General features: G+C 32.5%; 1 protein-coding gene across 2 annotated transcripts; it reads right to left on the bottom strand.

The window, feature by feature from the left end:
• Positions 1-6,104: 6,104 nt before the first annotated feature.
• Positions 6,105-9,609, bottom strand: LOC127087032 (uncharacterized). 2 transcript variants are annotated; one of them, XM_051027868.1, is made up of 8 exons: positions 9,195-9,609; positions 8,605-9,081; positions 7,715-7,871; positions 7,260-7,548; positions 7,074-7,146; positions 6,910-7,000; positions 6,739-6,818; positions 6,105-6,642 (listed from the first exon to the last, which is right to left on the bottom strand). In XM_051027868.1, the coding sequence occupies exons 1-8, from the start codon at positions 9,309-9,311 to the stop codon at positions 6,400-6,402; spliced, it is 1,527 nt and encodes a 508-aa protein (XP_050883825.1). In that variant the 5' UTR covers positions 9,312-9,609; the 3' UTR covers positions 6,105-6,399. The 2 variants fall into 2 exon arrangements, with proteins under 2 accessions (XP_050883825.1, XP_050883826.1); XM_051027869.1 differs by having other exon boundaries at positions 6,105-6,627; positions 9,195-9,608.
• Positions 9,610-22,782: the final 13,173 nt, after the last annotated feature.

Raw genomic sequence — 22,782 nt, 5'->3', positions numbered from 1 at the left:
GATGTTGATAGCTCTTTTCAAGAGTTCTTTGTGACAACTGTTAAAAGGGGAGTTGATATCAATGTTCAATAATTCCTGATGATAGAATCTGATCAAGAAGAATATATCTCAAGTCTCATCAATAAGAAGATTCAATTTTAAGATTAAGTGTTAATCAATTAGAGAATCAAGCATAAAAACATGAAGTCTGAAAGTGACAAAGTATGAAAGCTCGCTCGGTCTTGAGCTTAGCATTTTAGAGAGATCAATTTAAATTGTAAAAGGACAAGAGTATGTCTTAAAGTACTAAGACAATCACACACATAATCTTTTTGCAACCACTCTCTGATTTTATTAAACTTCTAAAAAAAACCTATATATGCATGTATGTAATTGATTAAAAAATATTTCTAATCAATTAGGAAAGCTAACTCATTGCTTAAATAGATTAAGGACTTGGCGTAATCTATTAAATCTGTGAGAAAGGCCTTATAATCGATTAGAAAGTCCATTAATTGATTAAATCATATAGTCTTTTTATAGTTTCCTTTTCTGAATTAGGATTGTCATATTTTGAAATGTTTTAATTGATTAAAAGATGACTTAGTCGATTAAATCATTTATTTGACCCATAGACCATTTCCTTTTTTAGCAAATTTATTTTTCTATATAAAATAGGTTTCTCCTCATTTCATCTTACAATAAATTTTTGTATAGAAAGCTCTCTACTGTTTTTCTACTCTCCTTCTTTCTGGAATTATTTTTCACTAAAATTGTCATTGTGCTGAAAGATTGAAAAACCTTTTAAGAGTTATGTTATAACTAGTGTTGTGATTAATATGTTTTATTCAAGAATGTGGTTCTTATGTATAATATCTTTTGTAAAGAATTTTAAGGTTGCAACACAAAACTAAAAAATTTGGATGAAGTTTCTTAAGTTAAGCATGTTCAGAAGTTCCGTTTGTTGTTGAAGGTTCGTAGGTTGATCATGTGTAAAAGTTCAAGTTGTAGTTGAAGGTTGTTGGAATTGATGCTATAAGTTTTAAAGTTTAATTTTAATGTAACTATCAAGACAAAACTCTTGGGATATAAGTAGGTCAAATGATTAGGTAGAACATGTATAAATATCCGGTGCAATCTCTCTATCCATTCTCTCTTTATTTTTCATTATTTATTTCTTTTCCACTGCATATCTCTCTCTTTCTTCATCTTTTTTTAACTTTATTCTATTATCTCTATCTTCTTTTTACCTCTATGTTATATCTTCCACAACTTGTATCCCTTCAAACCTTCAAAATAACCAATGAAAACATATTTCACAACTCTAAAATCAAGTTTGTCTTGCTTGACACGTGGAGATGCAAAAGCTTCAGAAAAATTCAAATTAAAGTAGTTTATCAGTTTTCTACATCAAACCCTATAGGTTTCTTAAAGCCTATTATAGTGGATAAACGTATGTTAATAAAATAAGCTTCGGTAACAACAATTTCACCCCATAAACTCTTGGGTAACTTAGCTCCTAACGGAGCTACCAAGATGCACTTTACTCACTCCAAAATTGTTTTATTCATATTTTTCAGCTAGTATTTTTGTATTGTAGTGTGCTAACTATGGTTTTGCGCCTCATTAAACTGATCACAAACAAAATTCACTCGTTTGTCAGTTCTTAAATATTTCAGTTTAATTCCCACTAGATTTCCTACAAAAATATGTCATTTCTTAAACTTTTAAAAGGTGTCTTTTTTATGTTTCAAAATGCGAGTCCATACTCTTCTAGAGAAATCATAAATGACACTGAAGAAATAGAAACCAACTTTGTGAGTTTCCACCCTTGTTATCCTTAAATATCCGAGTAAACATACCCAAACGGTATTCTAGAGTTAGACATACCAACTCTAAAATCCACACTATGTTGTTTTCCTAGTACGTGACAATCAAAATATTCTAGTATGTTCAACTTTTCAATACCTAGAAAATATTTATTAGCCATTTCAATTAAATAAATTTCATTAGCATATCCTAATATCAAATTTCAAAGTTTAGTTTTATCACAAAAGTCTTGACTGGATTATTATTCATTAGTAACTAATAATAGTGGAACCATCCAAAACATATAAACCATCCATTTAAGACCCTTTAGCAATTGTCAGTACATTGTGAAAAAACTTCAACATGCAATATTAAATTCTAGTGCAGTAACTTAAATCATCACATTACATAAAGTAACTCGCGTTTGTCAAACATATTGAGTTGAATTGTCCCAATACCATGAATCTTACATGCCTTATTACCAAGTCAAAGAACCCCGCTTTCTTTTATCTCTAAAATTTAAAAGTATTATTCCTTGAACATACGTTTTAAGAGAATCCTGAGTTCTTGACCCAATTCTTCCCCGTCTCCAAACTAGGGATCACCAATACACTAACACTCACATAACCCTCATCATCTTATGCAACCCCAATTAAAAAAAAATCAAATCATTCATGAAGTAACCAATTTTATGACAAATGAAGTAGTTATACTTCGACTTGTCAAATCCATTGGTGTTAGAGCTAGACTTATTCTTCTTTTGGTTTCCACTACTCTCACTAAGGACACCCTGTCATACCGGTATTTAGTATATCTTTTTATTACTTTTTTTTAAAAAAAGTTATATTTTTTTTTTTGGTTTGATAATTATTATAAATAGATTTAGTGCAATTTTTATATCAATTGTGATTTTTCTGAGAAATTGTCTGTTTTTATCTATTATTTCATATTATTTGACAAATTCTCCAAAAAATATAAAAGAATGATTAAGATTCAGGAAATCCATGACAAAGTCCAAGGTAGCTAAAGAGAAGAATAAATAAATTTTGGAATTTTTTGACCAAAAATAGTGTTTTAAGAGCCCAACTTACATCAGACCCAATTTGAGAGGTACATCAGTCTGGGAACACACTGCATTCCATCAAGGCATAATGCATTTCCATGTATCCAAACACGCAAATGCAACACGTTCAACCAAAACACAATGCGTTTTTGCAGGTATTCAGAATCTGTTTGATTCCAATGAGAATATATTTTTACATCAATCGGTGCCAAAAATAGAATCACTAGTGCATTAATCAGTGCCAAATATAGGATTTCTTTAACCACTATTTAAGTAAAAACCAAAACATTATATTTAGAAGAGAAATACATGACAACAGAGAGAATAACTTATTAAAGGCAAAGAGAGAAGATACCCTTGAAATCTAGAGTTCAAAATTCTCTCACCAGTTGTATTCATCCTTTATGTTTGAACAATGAATAGATAAACCCTTAACTGTTAGGATAAGTAACTAATTTTAGGAATAACCTTGTACACTTAAATGATATTTTCCTTTTTCAATATTTACTATTATGTTGTTTATCCAATATCTGGTCTTAATATATTTTAATAGATAAATCACATATAAAATGATTTATGATTTACTTTGTGAAATGAGAGTCCAATTAATAAATGCTTTGAACTAAATATTATATTCGACCACCACCTAAAGATACGAGTGGGATTTTGGAAATCATATATTCTAGTTAATTAAATGATTAACCTTAAATTGTAACTTTTCAAGATATTGACGATAATTGTTATAAGATTAGGATTAGATAAACTTAAAAATATAAAATAATATAAATTAACACATATAATTGACAAATAAAGAGCACAAAGAAAGTTCATAGTTACACTATTCAAACTAATTGTTACACTATTCAAACTATTTTCTGTTCAACTATTTCAATTATTAAATTCAAGGTTAAAATCAACCCTCATGTAAAATATTTAATGTAAAATATTTAGTGATATTCACCATAATATTACATGCAATGACCTCGTGCAAGCTCATCACTCACTCCAAGGTGATAATGTCTTCCTTATTACAAAGAAGGGAATTTTTGAAATGCTCAAAGAATCTAGGTTATGAGCTCAACATTAGTTGGGCCTCCTCATCATCAAGGTCAACCTCAATATTTTGCAAGTCATCAACAATTGTGAAATCTCATCGATTACTTCACAATAAATTTGTTCTCCACCATCCAAAATGAATAGAGTTATTGTTTCAGATATACCATATGAGCCAATGACTTGTTCATATATAATTATTCATGCTTGAATTTAATTTTCATTGTGATTTTCTCTCTCGCGATTTCCTTAGTACATTATCTCTAAGGCACGAGATAATACTACTTTTTGTCTTATCCATTATCTTTGCCATATTTGTTTGTGTCAGGTTTATCGATATCAATATTCGCTTATAAACTTAGACAATTTCTCCACCACTTGTTGTGAAAGTTCAACTTAAAGATTCAAACACAACAAAAACATAATGCACGAGGCAAAAAAAACAATGACAATCAACTAAAGAGTCTAAAAAAATAATTAATCTACAAATTAAGTATATGCAAATCACAAACCAACAAAAATAAGAGATAACAATAAAGAACTAACACACATAAATTCCTCGATCAATTCTATTCAAATTGACCTACTTTGGAGGAGAGAGCAACTTTTTGATCCATTACCATTCAAAAGTCTCAATAAGAGATTAAAAATGAATTGCAAGAAATTAACTCAGTAAATTCATAAGAATACTTTCTAATTTTTACAAATTTGTGACTCTCCTCCTCTTAATACATGACTCAATCTTAAGTATTTTTCAACCCTTAGATACCTCCAAAGATCTTTAAATTATTAGAATAAAAATTTCTTAATAGATGTTAATAAAAGAGATGTTAATACAAACACAATAATATTAATAGCCTAGTAGGATATAGGTGTTCCGATGTGGTCTTCATCGATTTTGAAATTAAAAAATTCAATTGATTCGAGACAATTAAATATTATTTAATTTAAATTAGTTTTTAATATCTAAATTATAATTATATATTTTTTTAATGTTAATTGTCAATAAATTTAATATATTAAAATTAACATATAATATTCTAAAAAGTAAAAAAAAAACAAATAATGATTGGTAATGTTCAAAACACATGAAATAAATAAATATATTAAATTCAAGTATTATTAAAAGAATTGATTTCATATACAATGTAGGTGTAAAGAATTTCTATATGATTTTTCATACACACCCTTTAAATTATTAGAAATGTTTGACTCTTATCATACATATAAACAAAACAAAGGTGTAATTTTTTAAGTCGTGTCAATGAATTATTGGTAAATATTTAACATTATAAAACTTTTTACATTGAGAATATATAGTATATAACAATTAAACATTTATTAAAAACAAACAAATAATTTAATAAATTAGTATAACATACCATATTAATATAAAAAATTAAAATATTTATATTATTTTAATTTAGATATATGTTGGAGGTAAAAACCTTTACATTAGAATTATTTTTGTTTATGAGGATGTGGACACATGATATAACATTGTAGTGAGAAAGGGTTACACGTGTCCAAAATAAATGGTTCTAAAAGTTAATGATCTATGCCCCCTCAAAATGGTTCTAAAAGTTCATGTGAAGTGAGTGAAAATGAAGAGATTGCCATAACTTTGAGTGTAGAAAAGGTTGATTATGTCATCATTTTGAAAAGTATATGTCTTTATACATCATAATCAAACTCTTCATTTCTAAAAGAGAGGACTAGATTCTTCACACACACAAGATAGAGCTGTAAAGTATGTCCCAAATAATCCGACCCATGTTAAGAAAAATGCATTTCTTTCTAAATATAAATCTCATCTTAAATTATTAAATTTATTTATTAACTTGAAATATATAATCATAATTATTATATACGTCCTAAAATATAAATATCTTTTTTAAAGAACAAGATGCGAGAATTCTAACACTAACACTGAAAGCAGACAATACTTTATAACTGTCAAACGAGAAAACTTTGTTATAAACTATAAACTCGTCGCATTTTCTGGTTTATATCAGTTCCATCCATTAGATATTAGCTACAGTATTTTAGGCGCATTGCCATAATTGTAGAATAGAATAAAAGCATTTAAATCACATGGCTTCTCTGCATAAGAACCATCTCTCATTTAGATTGCCACTACCTTTAACTTTACCTAAATAATTCTCTGTCAATTTGGCAAATGCCAAATATACACATATGGTGAAATATCAGAACACAAAAACTCACATTTCCATTCTAGTTGTATTAGACAACAAGAATTATCTTATACTAACAGCAATATAGTAGAGTCTTTTTTTGACTATTTAGCATTAGCATATCACATAGTGCATTCCAACACAGAATGCATAATAAGATGCTTAAAACAGAGAAAAAAGCTATAGTCCCAAGTTGTTCCCTATTGCTGCATAATACCACAGTACTGAAAATCGGCTATACAATTGCCTTAGACAACACGAAAGGAGCCATATAGACTTCAATTCTACTATGAATTGAGCTCAAAGTTGCACTGTAGTTTGGTTGTAGGTGGGAAGGCTTGGTTGTGGGGTAATTACACTTTGAGAATATAGTCCTTCTTGCGTCATCACTTGAGAGCGCTGCTCCGAGTAAGCTTGCCATCTTCTTCTCCATTTGAGTAACTCGGAAACTATTGAACTTCCGCTCATCATTACACCAAATCCAGCAAATGATGCAAGAAGGATTGCTAAAACTGCTTGCTTACCAACCTGCAGGTTACAAAACTAATAGAATGAAGTTAGCATGTTTGTGATTCTTCGTGTTGGGACTCAGTCCATGTCATGTTTACGTAAAGCCAAAGCGAATCCAAAATCTATTACCAAGGGGTAAAATATATGTGCGAAGATAACAACCAACGTGAATTGGGCAGATGCGTAAAGCCAGATGAACCTGTTCCTCACTGGACAAAGAAAAGAGAAATTTCATGTCATTTTAGACCATACAAGGTTCTATAGATAATTTTTTACTGTAAATAATTTTTGCAAACCTACCCATGGTTGTTGATGTCATGGCGGAGACTAGACCGAGTACACAGGAAAACGGAAGAGAAATGAAAATTGCTTTGGTTCCCATTTTTCCGACCTGCAGAGAGTTGAATTAATAAGCCTATACCGAGTTGTAACTTTTCGAGAAATGAGAGGACTTTTATTCTTACCAGAAGCTGCTCAAGGAAACAGAAATAAGCAAGCATGCTGACAATGACAAGCACAGGTAACTCCTGCCAAACCCTGTTAAATTGCGCACAAAAATTACCGATAGCAATTATTTTTAGCACGAGAAAGATACAAAGATCTCAGTATACCAGTAATAGTTTTTATGAAATGAAAATAACTGCACATGCCTGAAGTCGTCATCCTGGTGAGACCTTGCTGCGGTAGTCTGAGTTTGGACATTTTGGATCCGTAAGAGAGTGACCGGAAGATTCTGAACTTCTTCCTTGCACACATCACATGTCTTGTTACCCCGAATACTGAACCACTTGATAGCACATTCTTGGTGAGCCAATGCAAGTTCGCCTTTGCAACTGCATTCCATCTTCAATGTCTCGCCTCCTTCACATAGCTCAATCAGACAAATTCTACACACAGCTTCCTCTTCAGCTATATCTTCACCGTTATCACCGTCATTTTCTGAAGCAAGAAAGGCTTTTAAGTTGAGTTAATGAAAACATATAGAAATGGAAATTGTACTGTTAGACTTATAAATCAAATTCTAATGACTTGAAAGAGGATCAACAAATATTGTTTTTAAAGCTGTTTTCCACTACTTCTAATGCAAGTGATTATAATATAATACCAGTATCGTTTTCTGCGGAAGTTTTTAACCATTCTTTCACTTCCTTTACACCTGGGGTGGAAGGAATAATCCGGAAAAACTTATCCATTTTCCTTATGGTTTTTTCTTGGCTATCTACAGGCTCTGAACGAGTGCGAGCTATCGATCCCTGGCTTCTCTGCAAAACGATCAAATTGGTTAAAACAATGCAAGATTTGGTAACAATAAGAATTAGGACTAGAAAGTGGAAAGCATGTATTGATCTAAGGCAACAAAAAATACAAAATATGAGCTTTTAGAACTTCCTGTTCATTGAACTATGTTCACACGTATGGTAGAAACTAGGTAGTAGTAGATTTTAATGTAAATGGATTTTTTTTCCAGCTTCTAAAGGTTTCATGAAACAAATTCAACATATATTTTAAATCCTTGTTATGTTCAAATAGAACTTGTTTGATCGACTTATTTCAACTTATCTACTAACACAAGCACTTATGAGCTTTTTTCAATAAGTTGTTTTTCAGCTTATATCCAGAAGCAGTTTTCAGCTTATTTCCATAAATTCTCCAGAATATCTTATGAAATCAACTTATAGCTTTTATAAAAACAGTTTAACTTGTCCAGTAAAAAGTTATATCTTATGAAATAAACTTATAGCTTTTATAGAAAAGTTGTTGAGACATTTGATATGCATGAGCGCGGGTTGGAATATGCAGTTTCCTACCTTCTCAGCACCAACTGTGTGTAATTTTGCATTCAAGCTCTTCAACAAAAACAACTTTATTTCATCTTTTGTTAGAAAAGCAACTTAAACATGTTAATTGAAATAGGACTTTACTAGTAAATGAAAAAACAAAATAACCACTATTTTAAAATTGTTATTACAAGTAGTAATGAGATAAAAGGCTTACATATGGAGAAGCACCAAGACATCCACCAAAAGCAAAGTCTGTGTTAACACGCTCAATTTCTTCAACCGGTAACGAAGAAGTTCTATAAATCTTAGGAGCAAACAGCTTACTCAAAGACACTGATCCAGAGATTGAAGGCTTCTCATAAGGACTTTCCGGAGCCAAAGTTATACCCTTTTCAATATCAGATGATGATGTCCTATTATACCGAAAGTTCAATTTCGGTAAAATACTTCTACCACCACCTGATGACTTCTTCCCTCCGGTTAAAATCCCTAGATTGTTGTTATCACTATCAACAATTGGAGCATCCACAGAACGTGATGTAACAAGGAAATTAACCTTCTTGTGAGACGGTGTTGGACTCGGTGTCAATGGCATCTTAATTCCAACAAATTCGTTCGAATAGAATGACGATGAAGATGAACAAGATGATTCTTGTGATGTTTTGTAGGGTATTTCCAACAGAGGATTCTCCTTCCAAATTATAAACATGCAAAATTATATAAAAGTTTCATCAGATACTAACTAACTATAACAATAATCATAAAAAAAGTTCATTTGTATTAAGAAAAAAAAAAGTAAAATACCTTGTGAAGTGGAAGAGAAAGAGTTCTTTTGCAAGAAGAAAGTTGATGAGAAGAACTCATATTGTGGTGAGAAACAAAAGAGCACAAGATTGTGAAATATATATGAAAGAAATGCATACAAGTATAGTACTATAAGTAAGGTTTAAATTGGGAAATGAATTGAAAAATTTGATAAAGTTGAGCATTTATGAAACAGGGTGTGGAATGGAGTTTGTTTCATCACATCCAACTACTTTGTATTTTTTCTTTCTTTTTCCACTCACCGCGGACTCTATGCCTTTTACATCATCTAATTTGTGCGGTGTAATAAAGATTAACATTTCATGTTAGTTTTTCCTTGTGGTGGTGACTCTTTTTTTTTTCTTGTTGCACCAAGACATGTGCTGTTAAGTGAATGATTTTGGTCTTTTTGCACTTTGTGTTTACAACTCCAACTCATTGTTCTTTTTAGGGATGAATCTATTCATGTCTTTAGAGAGCACTTTAATGCTCTTTACTTTTTCTTCATACCCTTTTCTTCATTTTTAATTTTCATGTTATTTATATATTACTAATAAATGATAAATGACAAATTTTGTTATTTTATAAAGAGATATTTATTAAATTTCTATAATTTTATTAAAGAGTATTGGAGAAATGAGATTTATATTTAATAAATGATATTGTTAACCATCTTAAATCGAAGAGATTCGAACCCAGAATTTTAAATCATAAGATTAAATTCATGCCCGACAAATTTGTATTAAAAAACTTTTTAAATCAGCGTTTAAATTGTTTTGAAATTCCATATATTTTTGTAGACTAATATGAGATCACATCCTAAAAAAACAAAAATACTATTATAAAAGAACTTCAACATGACATAAGCAAAATGGCTATTAGAAGAACACTTCAACATGACATAAAAATTGCCAAATGATTTTTTTGTTGTTATGTACCTTTTGCATAGTCATTTTTCTTATTTCTTCCCCTTTTTGCTCCCAATTAGTTTATCATGTGTCTTATAGTGGACTTAAATGAAAACGATTTTAGTCAAGATTTTATCTTATATAAATAATATTTTATTCAGAAACAAATCTTACTTGAAGAAAAAGGGAAATCTTTAATTTTTGTGTGCTTTAATGCCACCTATTGCTCACCGTGGTTGTCATTTAATGTTCTTCTTTGTGTTTGCTGGTTCAGATGTCTTTTGTTAGCCCTGTCTTTCTTCAAATTTCTTTTTGATTTTTCAGTATTATAGAAGATGAAACAATTGTGTTTTCTCTTTCTAATAAATAAAAGATAAGAAAATTCAACAAAATTTTGTGAAACCTTTTTAGAAATTTTCAGTATTTTAATTCAAACAATATTAGGGCTGATAAAAATTACACATGTCAAATCATTTTAAATTATTTTAAATCTCTGAAAATTGATCAAATTATGAGTAAAGATTAATAAATCAGAAATGAAGAACTACGGGTACATAAAAAAATAGGGTCAACATTGTATAGTTGAAAATTTGGGAGATAAAACTGCATTTAAACTAAAATGTTTTCTTTTTTCTTTAATATGGGACATACAACCAGAGTGAACTTTTTTTAAAAAAATAACCACCATTTTCAAAATAACAATTTTTTCAATTCTTTTTCCAAAATAACCACCTTTAAAAAAAGATGCGTCAGATGAACTGGCGGATCCGTCTTAAACCAAGAGGAGGCGCCAAGGCCTAAGGCGCCTGCATTGGAAGCCTCATGAGGAGGCGCCTGTGCCTATGGCGCCTGCATTGTACCTCATGAGGAGCCACCAATGCCTATGGCGCCTACATGTCTTGACATGTTAGGCACCTAGCCTCTTGGCGCATGCATGTCTTTGGTATTAGACATATTCCTCAGAATTTAATGCGGAAAATCAAAGACAAGACGTTGCGGAGATATAAAATGCATGCGCCAAGAGGCTTCCAACACACCTGAATTGTGATTTGATGTTCCTTACTATTTGGTTGCATGATTTTGTTCGCCAAATTATAGCAATATAATCTTTGTTTGACAAACTCTACTTGCTTGCAAGGACGCATGAAACCATCGTCAAACTTCTCCTTGTTTCTCCATGACCAAACACAATGGAAGACCATAACCCAAAAGTTACTCCATTCTCCAGTTGGTTTACTATCCTCGTTGCACACTATATTCAGGTAAATCCACTCCTTTTAGTTACAAGTAAAAAACTTGTATTGACGTCTCATAGTGACTGCATGCATCAAAAGCAGTTTTATTGAGGGACAATCACGTAACACATGCAAAGTAGATTCTTCGAACTCATGATAGTAATCACAGCGGTTATAACCTAATCCTATGCGATGTTTTAGAACATTTGTTAACAGTCTACCATGCTTGACAAGCCAAATAAACACTCTAACACGTTCAAGAACCTTCGGTCTCCAAATGCAATGCCAAGTACTAAACAACTTGTCATCATTCAAACCACACAAAGCATGGTACATTTCGGATATCAAGAATCTTCCCATTGGACTCTCTTTACATATTTGCATATCTACACCATTGCTATCATCAGGGGGAAGGATTGATGCAAGCTTAGCTATGATATCCAACGACACCCAAGAGGACAAAAGCTTCCAATTCCACAAACCTTTTTTCAACACCTCAAACAGTTTAATACTCCTCGTGTGATCTAGTATTTAAGGCCAGTTGCACAACTCAATTCTTCGATCATCCGTAACTATCCACTAACTATGAGTGTCCAGTTAAGGCCAGAGTTTAACAATGTGTTTCTAGAGTTAAGAGTCATTTTCTTTAGCAACCACTATACCTTCTACAACATCCTTATTGTATTTTCCAATCAAGACTTTGCACCAAAGCTCGTGCGATCCATCTTGGATTTTTCTGCCTAATTTCAAGATGCAAGCTTTATTCATCTCATTTAGCCTTTATAAACCTAATCCACCGTTCTTCCTAGGACTTGTCACCATCTCCCATCAAACCACATGGTATCTTCGCCTCTGCTCATTATCACCCCAGATGAAGCTTTGTTGAATCCTTTGGATTTCGTCAACATAAGCCTTAGGAATGACATTTGTCATCATAGGATAAAATGGAATAGCTTCCAAATCACTCTTTTCAAGGTCATCCTTCCAACAAAAGATAATTGATTAACTTTCCAATGTATAAGCTTCACATTAACTTTCTTAATAACATAGTCAAATCCTTCTTTCTTGGAGCATTTCATGGTAAAGGAACTCCCAGGTAACTGCCTAAGATATTGGTTTCATGATAACCAGACATTCTAACAAGGCTTTTCCTTTTAATGGTGTTTGTTGAAAAGAACGCGCTAGTATTTTCATTGTTGACATGTTTCCTTGATAAATTACAAAACACTTCTAAGGTATCAACCACACACTGTATCTTCTCCTCAGTAGTCTCACCAAACAACAAAATGTGACACAATTGGACCATTTCTTCCAGCTTTTGGGGCCTTCCACTTACCCTCATTCACAACCTGGCTAATTAAATGAGACAGCTTATTGATACACATACAAAAAAATGGAGAAATCGGGTCTCTTTGTCGGATGCCTCTCTGAGGATGAAAGTATTCTCCTTTAGCTCCATTCTATTTCACATTTGTTTCCACCCTAGTCACAAAGTGCATAATAACATTTATCATCGCATCAGGTAACTTGACCTCCATTAACACTTGCCAAATGAAATTCCAGTTTAATTTGTCATAAGTTTTTAATAAATCAACTTTGATGGCAAAATAGCTTTTACAACCTTTCTTATTCGACATACCGTGAATCATTTCGTGTGCAACTATTATATTTTCATGAATGTTCCTCCCCGACACAAACCTAGTTTGATATGGAGATATAATAGTTGGGATACAATCTTCCAGCCTTTCAAATACTACCTTACTAACCACCTTATAGGTAGTATTACACAAGGAGATGAGCGAAATTGACTTATAAACTCCAAATATTGGCCTTTAGGAATAAGGCAGATATCATTTTGATTGACCTCTGATATCATGTTGGGGTTTGACCATACCTCCCTGACAAAATCACACATTTGTTGACTCATAATATGCCAGGACTTTTGGAAAAAACCTACCGGGAAACCATCTGGTCCAGGCGCTTTCCACAGATTCATATTGGAAACCGCATGCCGAACCTCCTCATTCTCAATAGAGGCGTTTAACTTTTCCAATTCAATGTTATTTATCTTCTGATATGCCACCTTCTTTTGGAGCCATTCAAACTGAAACTGGTTCAAATTAAACACCTCCTAATAGAATTCATTTTCCATACTTATTATTTAGTCCACATTATCTATCAATGGATCACCCTCTTTGTATGAGAACATTAATTTGCCTTCTTATCGTAACTATTTTTGTATGTAATACTTAGTATTTTGATCCCCGTCTTTCAACCACTTCACCCGCGATCTTTGATGCCACATTAATTCTTCTTTTTTCAAAATTATATCAAGTTCATACTAAAGCTTGGATTCCAAATCCACCAGACCACGAGCCCTGTTACCAACTTGGATTCTCCTTCGGAGACCTCCTATCCTTGCCACCAATTCCTTCTTGTTTATACGAACTTGATCGAAGTTGGAAATCACCCACTTACTAATTCCTTCTTGCACACCTCGAAGGTTTTGTGAGACATCTTTTCGACTTTCCCAAGTTACCTCTAGCATATTATAGTAACTACCATCAATGATCCAACATCAAGGATTTCCATGTTACTACATATTGATTGCAATATCGATAAAAAAAACCACTTGCAATATCTCGACAACTCCACACCATAATATTATTTCGTATATTCATAATAAACATTATATTAAGGATGACACACACACCATAATCTAATCATAACTCCCCAATGGGAGTTTCCTTCATCACTTTCATCTCTGAGTCGGATGACCCAACTCCCCTTTGGTCCCTTGCATTCAAGCCATATTCCTCTACATCATCCTTGTTTCCCTTTCTTAAGATAGAGTTATTAGCAGAGGGGGTGCATTCTTAGTATCGGGTGGTCTATGAGTATCTGTTTCAACACCCATTTGGAAGCCTAAATTGAGGCCTACGTTCTCTTTCACAACACTATCGCGTTTAGGATTTTCCTGCCCCGATTTCCCCCTAATTTCTCTCACCTGGTGAAATTATTCCTTAAAGACAATAGCCAATTTTTTCCCATAATTCCCATGATATTCTCCAAAGTGTTTTTGTCAGCTACTTTACTTTTGGATTTTCCTTTGAAACTGCCTGTTACATGTGCCCCCAACTTTATGGCCATCGAATTCTTTTCCTGATTATATGCATGCGCTTTACTTTTAGTCACATCATTTCCCTTCTTTTTTTGGAAGTCAGCGCCTGACTTTTGATGGCTAATGATTATTTCATTATTATGCTTCTTTTTCCAAAACAAACATTTTTATCATTCATTATGACATCATTATTTTGATTCCTTTTCCCATCCCCTATATCTCCTCTCTGCCACATATTCCCCTTCTATTGACTCGTTTGAATTTTCAATATTATTCTCTTCCTCTTTCAACTCCTCTGTTATTTCTCTCATTAATGACATAAATTGGGAGCCATTATTGGTATCCCCAACATTAAATCTCGTTGGACCTTTGAGTCCTCCTCCAACCACCACTGTGCCCTCCTTTTCTTTTCCCTTTCTTGACTTTCTTTGCTTATGCACCACCACCCATGGTCTAGTACTACCGCTTCCTATCATCTCCCCTCCTCCAGTGTTATTTTTCTCACCCATATCACTAACTTCCTTTTGTTTCTCTGCAATGGCCCTGGCTTTATTCAGACACCTTTCACTATAGTGCCCAAATTTTCCATAGTTTGTACAAAGGAGATGAAGCCCTCCATACTCAACATTATACTTTTGTCCTTTTATCATAAACATTTCCAATAAATCATTAGTTAGATCCACCTCGACACGAATTCGAGCATACTTTCCCCTTTCTTGCATCACATTATTCTTGTCCACTTTCACTGTATTTCCAATCTTATTCCCAATATGTTTGAGAACTCTAGAATCATAATACTCAATTGGCAAGCTACCTTTTGAATAGTACCACTATGTGGATAGAAGTTTGGACACTATTCCTTCATAATGAGATGATTTTCATATATAAATCAAGGGTCATTCATCAAAGCTACAACATGGTCTTGTTCACGTGAGAAAGTAACTAAATAATAATCATTACTCAAATAGATAATTTTTATTATTCCTTCCCTTCCTTCATCCACATTTGCTTCAATATCGTCTCTAATGCCTTGTATCCAACCTGCCTTCCCAAAAGCTTAACGATAATACCTCTCATCCATGGCCTATAAATCATTTTCTCCTCAACTTTTGATAGAATAAACAGAGGGAAATTGTAATCTCCGATATTTTTTCCTCCACTTGTATTCCTTCAATATCTTATTGCTCTAAATCTTTAACATCATCCTCTTGATTAGATCCATCCATATCCTTCCCATCCCCCACTCTCCCATCAGCGTCCACCACCATTTCTTTGTAAGATTTGGTGATAGCATTTTTACCTCCAATCTTTGTCTCATGTTCTCCTCCTTTCACTTTTTATTCTAGAATTATACCCTCCATACCCAATGGGTTGATGTCTTTAAACTCTTTTGTGCTACTCGCATGAAGATATTCTCCCTCCATTTATTTTCCATGAATCGTTAATTGAGATATCACTGTTATCGTCACCATAGATCAAGAGATTCAAAGACAATGAATACTAATGCCACATCACTTCTCCATTCTTTATGATTAACATGATCATATACAAAGCCTATGGCCACATCACTTCTCTATGATTTAATATTTGTGGTTTTTTAGTAAGAAAGACCATGTGCAACCAAATTCATAACTAAAAATATGGTGGGCATTTTAACAGTTTAATTATATCTTCCACATCAATTTATGATTTGTTTCTTGCCACATGTTGAATGAGTTAATCAATGTTTAAAAATCGGACCGAGCCAACCGGTTCAACTGGTTGGACCGGGAACAGGAGATGAATCCAGTTTGATCAACCTTTCGAAACCGTTAATGGGTCAAAACCGGAGTAAAATCAGAAAAACCAGATTGAACCGTCCAAAATTATTTGAACCAAAGAACCGGAGCCAGTTTTGTAAAACCGCCCGGTTAAAAATAATTCATTAAATTGACCATTTTTTAATTTTTTAATTTATAAATTTTAATATGTCAATATCAAAACTTAACATACATTCCAATTACACAAAAAGTTCCGTATTTTCTTGAACCATACAAACTTCTAAGTTTTGTTACTCCACTATAGTTTTTTTTCCAACCACAATCCATCATCATCACACCGTCTCTTTCAAACATAGTCATGATATTCAACTCAATATTGATTGTCGTTCAGGTCAATATTGTTTGTTGTTGTCAATTAAGATTTATTTGTCGTAGTTCAACTCACATTTATTTTTTTGTTGTTTAACGAAGTATATTATACTATTTATTTTTGGTATTTTATCTTATTTAATTTAGGTATTCTTAATTATTTAAACTTTATTTTAATTATTATATTCTATTATTTTAATTTTGGTTTGAATTAGTTTAACTTAGTTTATTGTAATTCTTTAATTTAGGCAAATTATTCTTAAATGAATGTTGAAATGAAGTGTATAACTATGTTATGTTATTATATCTATTATCGATATTTTTGTATTAAATTTTTAAAATATTTATTTTATTAAGTTGTCAACATATGATTATGTGTGACATATTTATGAAATTTAGTTTTATGTTGTTAGTTTATTTGATAAACGGTTCGGCCGTAGGTTTAACCGGTTGAACTTTAAACCGTAAGTTTCACCGCTTCGATCTCCGGTCCAATTTTAAAACATTGGAATTAATCCTTGTATTTTAATTATAATAAGGAGTAGTTTCTCTTTACTAATAGATTGATCAGGTTATAAGTAAACTCACCATAACTAATTAATATGTCTCTGGGATCAACAAAATTAACATGAGATCTCCATATCACAATATTAAAGTGAAGACTAGTAAGGTTCATAAAACTTCTTTAAGAATGTGATATGGTAAGTATGAGTATAGAGATATGTTACTTGGAATTAACATTAGGAAAGTTAAATGATCTATTTAAAAGAAGAAAATAGATTAATTATTTATAATAAAATAAAATAAAGGGTTGTGTCGTACCTCGAAAAATGAGAACACGACTTAGCGAAGCGCAATCGCACGCTCGCAATGATGGATTGAACAGAGTCCCCACCGAACTTTATTTATTCCTAAAAAGTAAAGGGAAAATATCGATAAAACCCAAGAAAGAACGACAATGATTACAGTCATCGAAACCAAATCAGGGTTCGGGAGTCGATTACGCAAGGGGAAGGTATTAGCACCCCTCACGTCTGTTGTACTCAACGGGAACCATTAGGTTAGTTGTGCGCATTAGTGTTAGTTTGAAATGTTAGGCTTCTCAAGTTATTAAGTGGGAAAGAAAGAGTAGGAAAGAGAAGAATGTTTTTGGATTTTGGCAACGAAGGGGACTAAACCTAAGTTTTTTATTAATGGGCCTAACAAGATTTCACAATCCTGCTCCTACGTATCTCCGGGTGCAATAGAGAATTCAAGGCTTACGTAGTTCTGGATAGAAAATATTTGTTTGTTGGTCAATTTTAGCGAAAGCTATATTGTATTAATCGACGAAAAATATTGTTTTACCCAAAACAGATGAGGAGCAAACGTATACCACACATCGAATGGATTTACAAATCAACATTCAGAAAAACGTCATTTATCTCAACTCAACAGTTGTGGACGAAGCATTGCTTTACATCATCTTAAGACAAGATGTCTTTCGTTTATGAAAAGGTTTTCCTGATCAATTGCACGACAGCGAAAAAAAGAGTTTAATTGGTTGAATGCATTTTTGGGCTTGAAAGACGAGTATTTATAACTTGCAAGCTCTTACAACTTAGGTCTAATACTCGAGATTACGTCTAGACCTTTCACCCAGGTAATCTTTTTCTTTCAATTTTATTGAGAAAATAAGTTTGAATGTTTACAAGTGTTTTGAAGGGAAGACGAACATTTATGGCTTGCAAGCTCTTACAACTTGGGCCTAGCATTCGAAACTACGACTGGATATTCCATCCAGGGTAATCTTTTTCTTCATATTTTATTGAGATTTTTTTTTGAATATTGAAGCATTTTGAAGAGAAGACGAATACATAGGGCTTACAAGCCTTACAACTTGGGCCTAATATTCAGGATTACGACTGGATATTTCATCCAGGTAATCTTTTTCTTCAGATTCACTTATGAAATGATTTGAATATTGGAGCATTTTGAAGAGAAGACGAATACATAGGGCTTACAAGCTCTTACAACTTGGGCATAATATTCGGGATTACGACTGAATATTTCATCCAGGTAATCTTTTTCTTTAGATTTTAGTTATAAAAATGGTTTGAAGTGATTTGAGGATAATTAAAATGCAGACAAGTAAATGCGAGCACACAAAAAGAAAAGAGCTCATTGTAAGAAGGTCCAAGAGTAAGCTAGGCAACAATCTATGAGTTCAAGCAAATTTCAAAAGATAAATTGAATTTCAGCTTTGAGATCACAACACGATAATAAACCAAATAGCAGCAACCACACATATTATCTTCTTTATGAGTCAAAACTTAACAAGTCGAAATGAAAATGGCAGCACACCCACAAATTATTTACAACAACAAAAAAGAAACACTAAATTATTTACGATAAATACAAAATGGTTAATAAATCTAATATAAAGAATAATAGCCTAATACTTAACTTAAAATTATTTTAAATAGAATAATATATATTAATCATAAAATAGAATAGAAATGGAATAATAAATAGAGAAATAAAAAAAGTTATTAATTTGGAGAGAGGGACGCTGCTTGTATGGTTATTGGAGATACAAATGACACATTTCAAATGATTAATTGTACTTTATAAGTTAAGATATCTACTGCACTTAAAATGTTTAATCTCAATCAAAATTTAGTATAAATAAATAAGTCATTAAATGGTCAAAAGTGTTATTATAATAAAATATAAGTTTTTTTTTTATCTAACAAAAAGTCTGTTCCGAGCAACTTAATATTCTACCAAAGCAAATATCTCACCCATGATAATATTTAATCCCACAATTGCAACATAGTACCAAAATATAAAAGTCCATAAGTAAAAATTCTACTTAAATAATAACCATAATAAAAATATACTAACAAAAGTAAGAGAAAATGTCATAAAGACAGAGAGTTGCAAAAGTTACAAAGCTGAGATACAAAGGAAGAGAGAAATGAAAATATGTGTGTTTACATGGTATCTCATGGCATTGTTGCGTGGGGAGTATTCGCTGAGTTCATGAAGAAAAACACTCTCTATCCATTTTGTTCTATTTTTGCAAATCTGAGAGAAAAAACATTCGTCAAGTGGGGCGGTTGTGGTGTTAGTGATCCCTCCCTAATGTCATGGCCAATGAATTTATTTATAGTGTGAACTTAGGGTTGATATGCTTACAATTTCATAAATGCCCTTTTATGATTTTTAGTGATAAAAATGAATTAAAATAAATTGAAACACACAAAATTAATTATGTTAAAATAATCAATATAAAATTAAAGTGAAACCACAATTAATTCTATTTTTTGAACATTTTGACGAAAAAATAAAAATAAACGAACTCGAAATGAATAAAAGTCGAGCGCGAAAAAGTGTTCGAAAATTAAATTGAATTCACCAAAATGATCAACACGAAATAAACTTCTTGGAAACATACAAGTTTTTGTCAAATTTTGAAATAAAAAATTACCAGTTAAAATGCTTACACATGTCAAAATGTGACCGGAAAATTAGTCGAAAAATAAATTAAGCACACCAGGTTAAACTACGGAAAACGTAAATTAATAAAATTGATGTCTACAAGCTTGATTTTGAAAAAATTTCGCCCGCTGATTTGACGCACATTTGAAAATTGATTCAACCGGCCTGCCTGTAGATCCAAAAATTCATTTTGACTGATATTTTAAGCAATATGCGGTATGGAATGCATGTTATATTATGCAGAGGTGCAACAACTATGATGAATGCATTGAATCGGAATTCAGGGTCAAAATTGGGGTGTGACAGTTGCCCCTATTTAAGTATCTTCAACTATAGAATATGAAACATGACACTCTTCATATGATCAAAGTGGGAGATAGTTAAATACTAAGAAGACTCGTGCTTTGATCCTGAAACGAAAATGATATGATATGAGATGCTCTGAATGTATGAACGACTCTTTTTATTATTGATTTGCAGGAGTTATGATCAGACATAAGATAAACTCTAGCAGGATGCTTTATGATGGATACAGAATGAAACAAAGATCTGTAGGGAATGTTGGAGATATATGGTAAAGGTGACCCACAAAAAACAAAAAATAAGGGTAGAAACTCATTGGGGATAACAATCCTGCTGGAGGAAAGACAACTGGGGAATATGCAAAGAGATTTTAACAACAGGTTCATACATGACCTGACAACGCCGAAATATTCAAAGAGTTTTAAACAACAGGTTCAAACATCACCTGACAACACTTAAATATTTAAAGAGTGCTCAATTAACAGGTTCATACATGACCTGACATCACTAGGGAACATACAAAGATGGTTTGAACGACAAGTTCACACATGACCAGATGACAGCTTGAACATCAAGGAAAGTTTAGTCAATAAGTTCATACCTGACCTGACAACACCGAAAAAAATCAAAGAATTCCATCAGTAGGTTCATACATGAACTGACCATTGGAATATTCAAAGAGTTTCAATAATAGGTTCAAACATGACTTGGCAATGTTGGGGGATACCAAAAGGATCCATCAACAGGTTCAAACATGACCTGACAATACTGAAAAATATACAAATAAAGTTTTATCAACAGGCTCATACATGACCTGACAACATTGGAAAATTCAAAGTGTTTCAACAACAAGTTCAGACAAGGCCTGATAATGATAGAAAGTTAAGGAAAGTTTAATCAATAGGTTCATACATGACCTCAACATTGGGATATTCAAAGAAAGTTTCACCCACAGGTTCAGACATGACCTAACAATACTAGAAAAATCAAAGGGAGTTTTATCAATAGGTTCATATAGGACCTGGCGGCACTAGAAAATTCAAAGAAAGTATATCCACGGGTTCATGTATGACTTGACAATTCAAAATGTTTCAAAGAGATTTTGTTAACAGGTTCAGACATGACCTGACGACACTAGAAAACCCATAGAAAACTTCAACAACAGGTTCCTACATGACCTGAAAATATTGGAAAACAAACAAATCAAGTTTCATCAACAAGTGCATACATGACCTGACACTTTAGAATACATCTGACAGTTCTGGAGATTTATAATAGGGAACTTATGCAAAACAAAGATAAGCGAAAGTCTCCTTAAAAGTATATCATCCACGCAAAAGGCTACGATGGTTCTTTACAAAGAAATCAAACAAAACCAACATCATTGGAGTTTTCTAACATGAAAAACCTTTAAGCTTTTGGAAATTCCTCAAGATGATGAGTCATACATGAATTTCACGGAACCATCAGGAAAGACAGGGTAATCAAACTCTCTGTATATGCCAACAATAATTGGACTTGGATCGTAAGCAATGGATTACAACCAGCTTTTAACGGATAGGTGGCAACAACAATTGGACTTTCACCGTAAGCAATGGATTATAACCAACTTTTAACGGATTTTGCCAACAACAATTAGACTTTGACCGTAAGCAATGGCTAACAACCATCTTTTAACGGATTGATGCCAACAACAGCTGGACTTTGACCGTAAGCAATGGATTACAACCAGCTTTTAACGGATTTTGCCAACAACAATTGGACTCTGATTGTAAGCTTTAGTAAAACAATTACTAGATACAACAAAGTTTTTCAGCAACAATTGGACTTGAAATGATGTTGGCGATAATCAAACTTCAGATACCAATCACGATTATATTTACAAATAGAGTGACAGTGATGCCAACAACAATTGGGTTTAAAATTAGTTCTAGTAACAACTGAGCTTGGAATAATGCCCAGTGACAACTGAATTTTAGGAGACACCAATAATGCTTGAAATAATGCCAGGGAATGACATAGAGGTTCTGGAAGTGTGTCAGAACAAAAATGATATGTCTGGGAATTCATCAGAGAGTTAAAGAAACGAATTCTGAAAATGCATCAGAATTACAAGTGATATTCTGGAAATACATCAGAATACAGACACATCCGTTAATACATCAAGGAAATTATGGAAATACATCAGAATACAAGACAAACATATTTGAGAATACATCAGATAGGTAGGCAAACATCTGGAAACACAAGAGACAAGTTATGGAAATACATCAATAAACAAAAGACTAATCCGGAAATTCATCGGATGATCCAAAAAGGAATTGAACCTCATGGAAAATTTTTTTGATAGGTGCCAACTGAGTTGGACTTGAAAATGACTACGAAAACCGGATGATGGTTTTAGGGCAC

The sequence above is a fragment of the Lathyrus oleraceus genome, chromosome 5 (assembly GCF_024323335.1).
Source record: "Lathyrus oleraceus cultivar Zhongwan6 chromosome 5, CAAS_Psat_ZW6_1.0, whole genome shotgun sequence".
In the NCBI taxonomy this organism is placed as follows: Eukaryota; Viridiplantae; Streptophyta; class Magnoliopsida; order Fabales; family Fabaceae; genus Lathyrus; species Lathyrus oleraceus.
Note: the sequence above shows the minus strand (reverse complement) of the source record. Positions and strands in the feature narration are given on the sequence as shown.

Coding starts and splice junctions, on each gene's coding strand:
- LOC127087032 (XM_051027868.1), bottom strand. CDS start 9,311: ATGCATTTCTTTCATATATATTTCACAATCTTGTGCTCTTTTGTTTCT. Junction 9,082..9,194: donor TTTCTCTTCCACTTCACAAG/GTATTTTACTTT, acceptor ATAATTTGGAAG/GAGAATCCTCTGTTGGAAAT. Junction 7,147..7,259: donor CACCAGGATGACGACTTCAG/GCATGTGCAGTT, acceptor GCAATTTAACAG/GGTTTGGCAGGAGTTACCTG.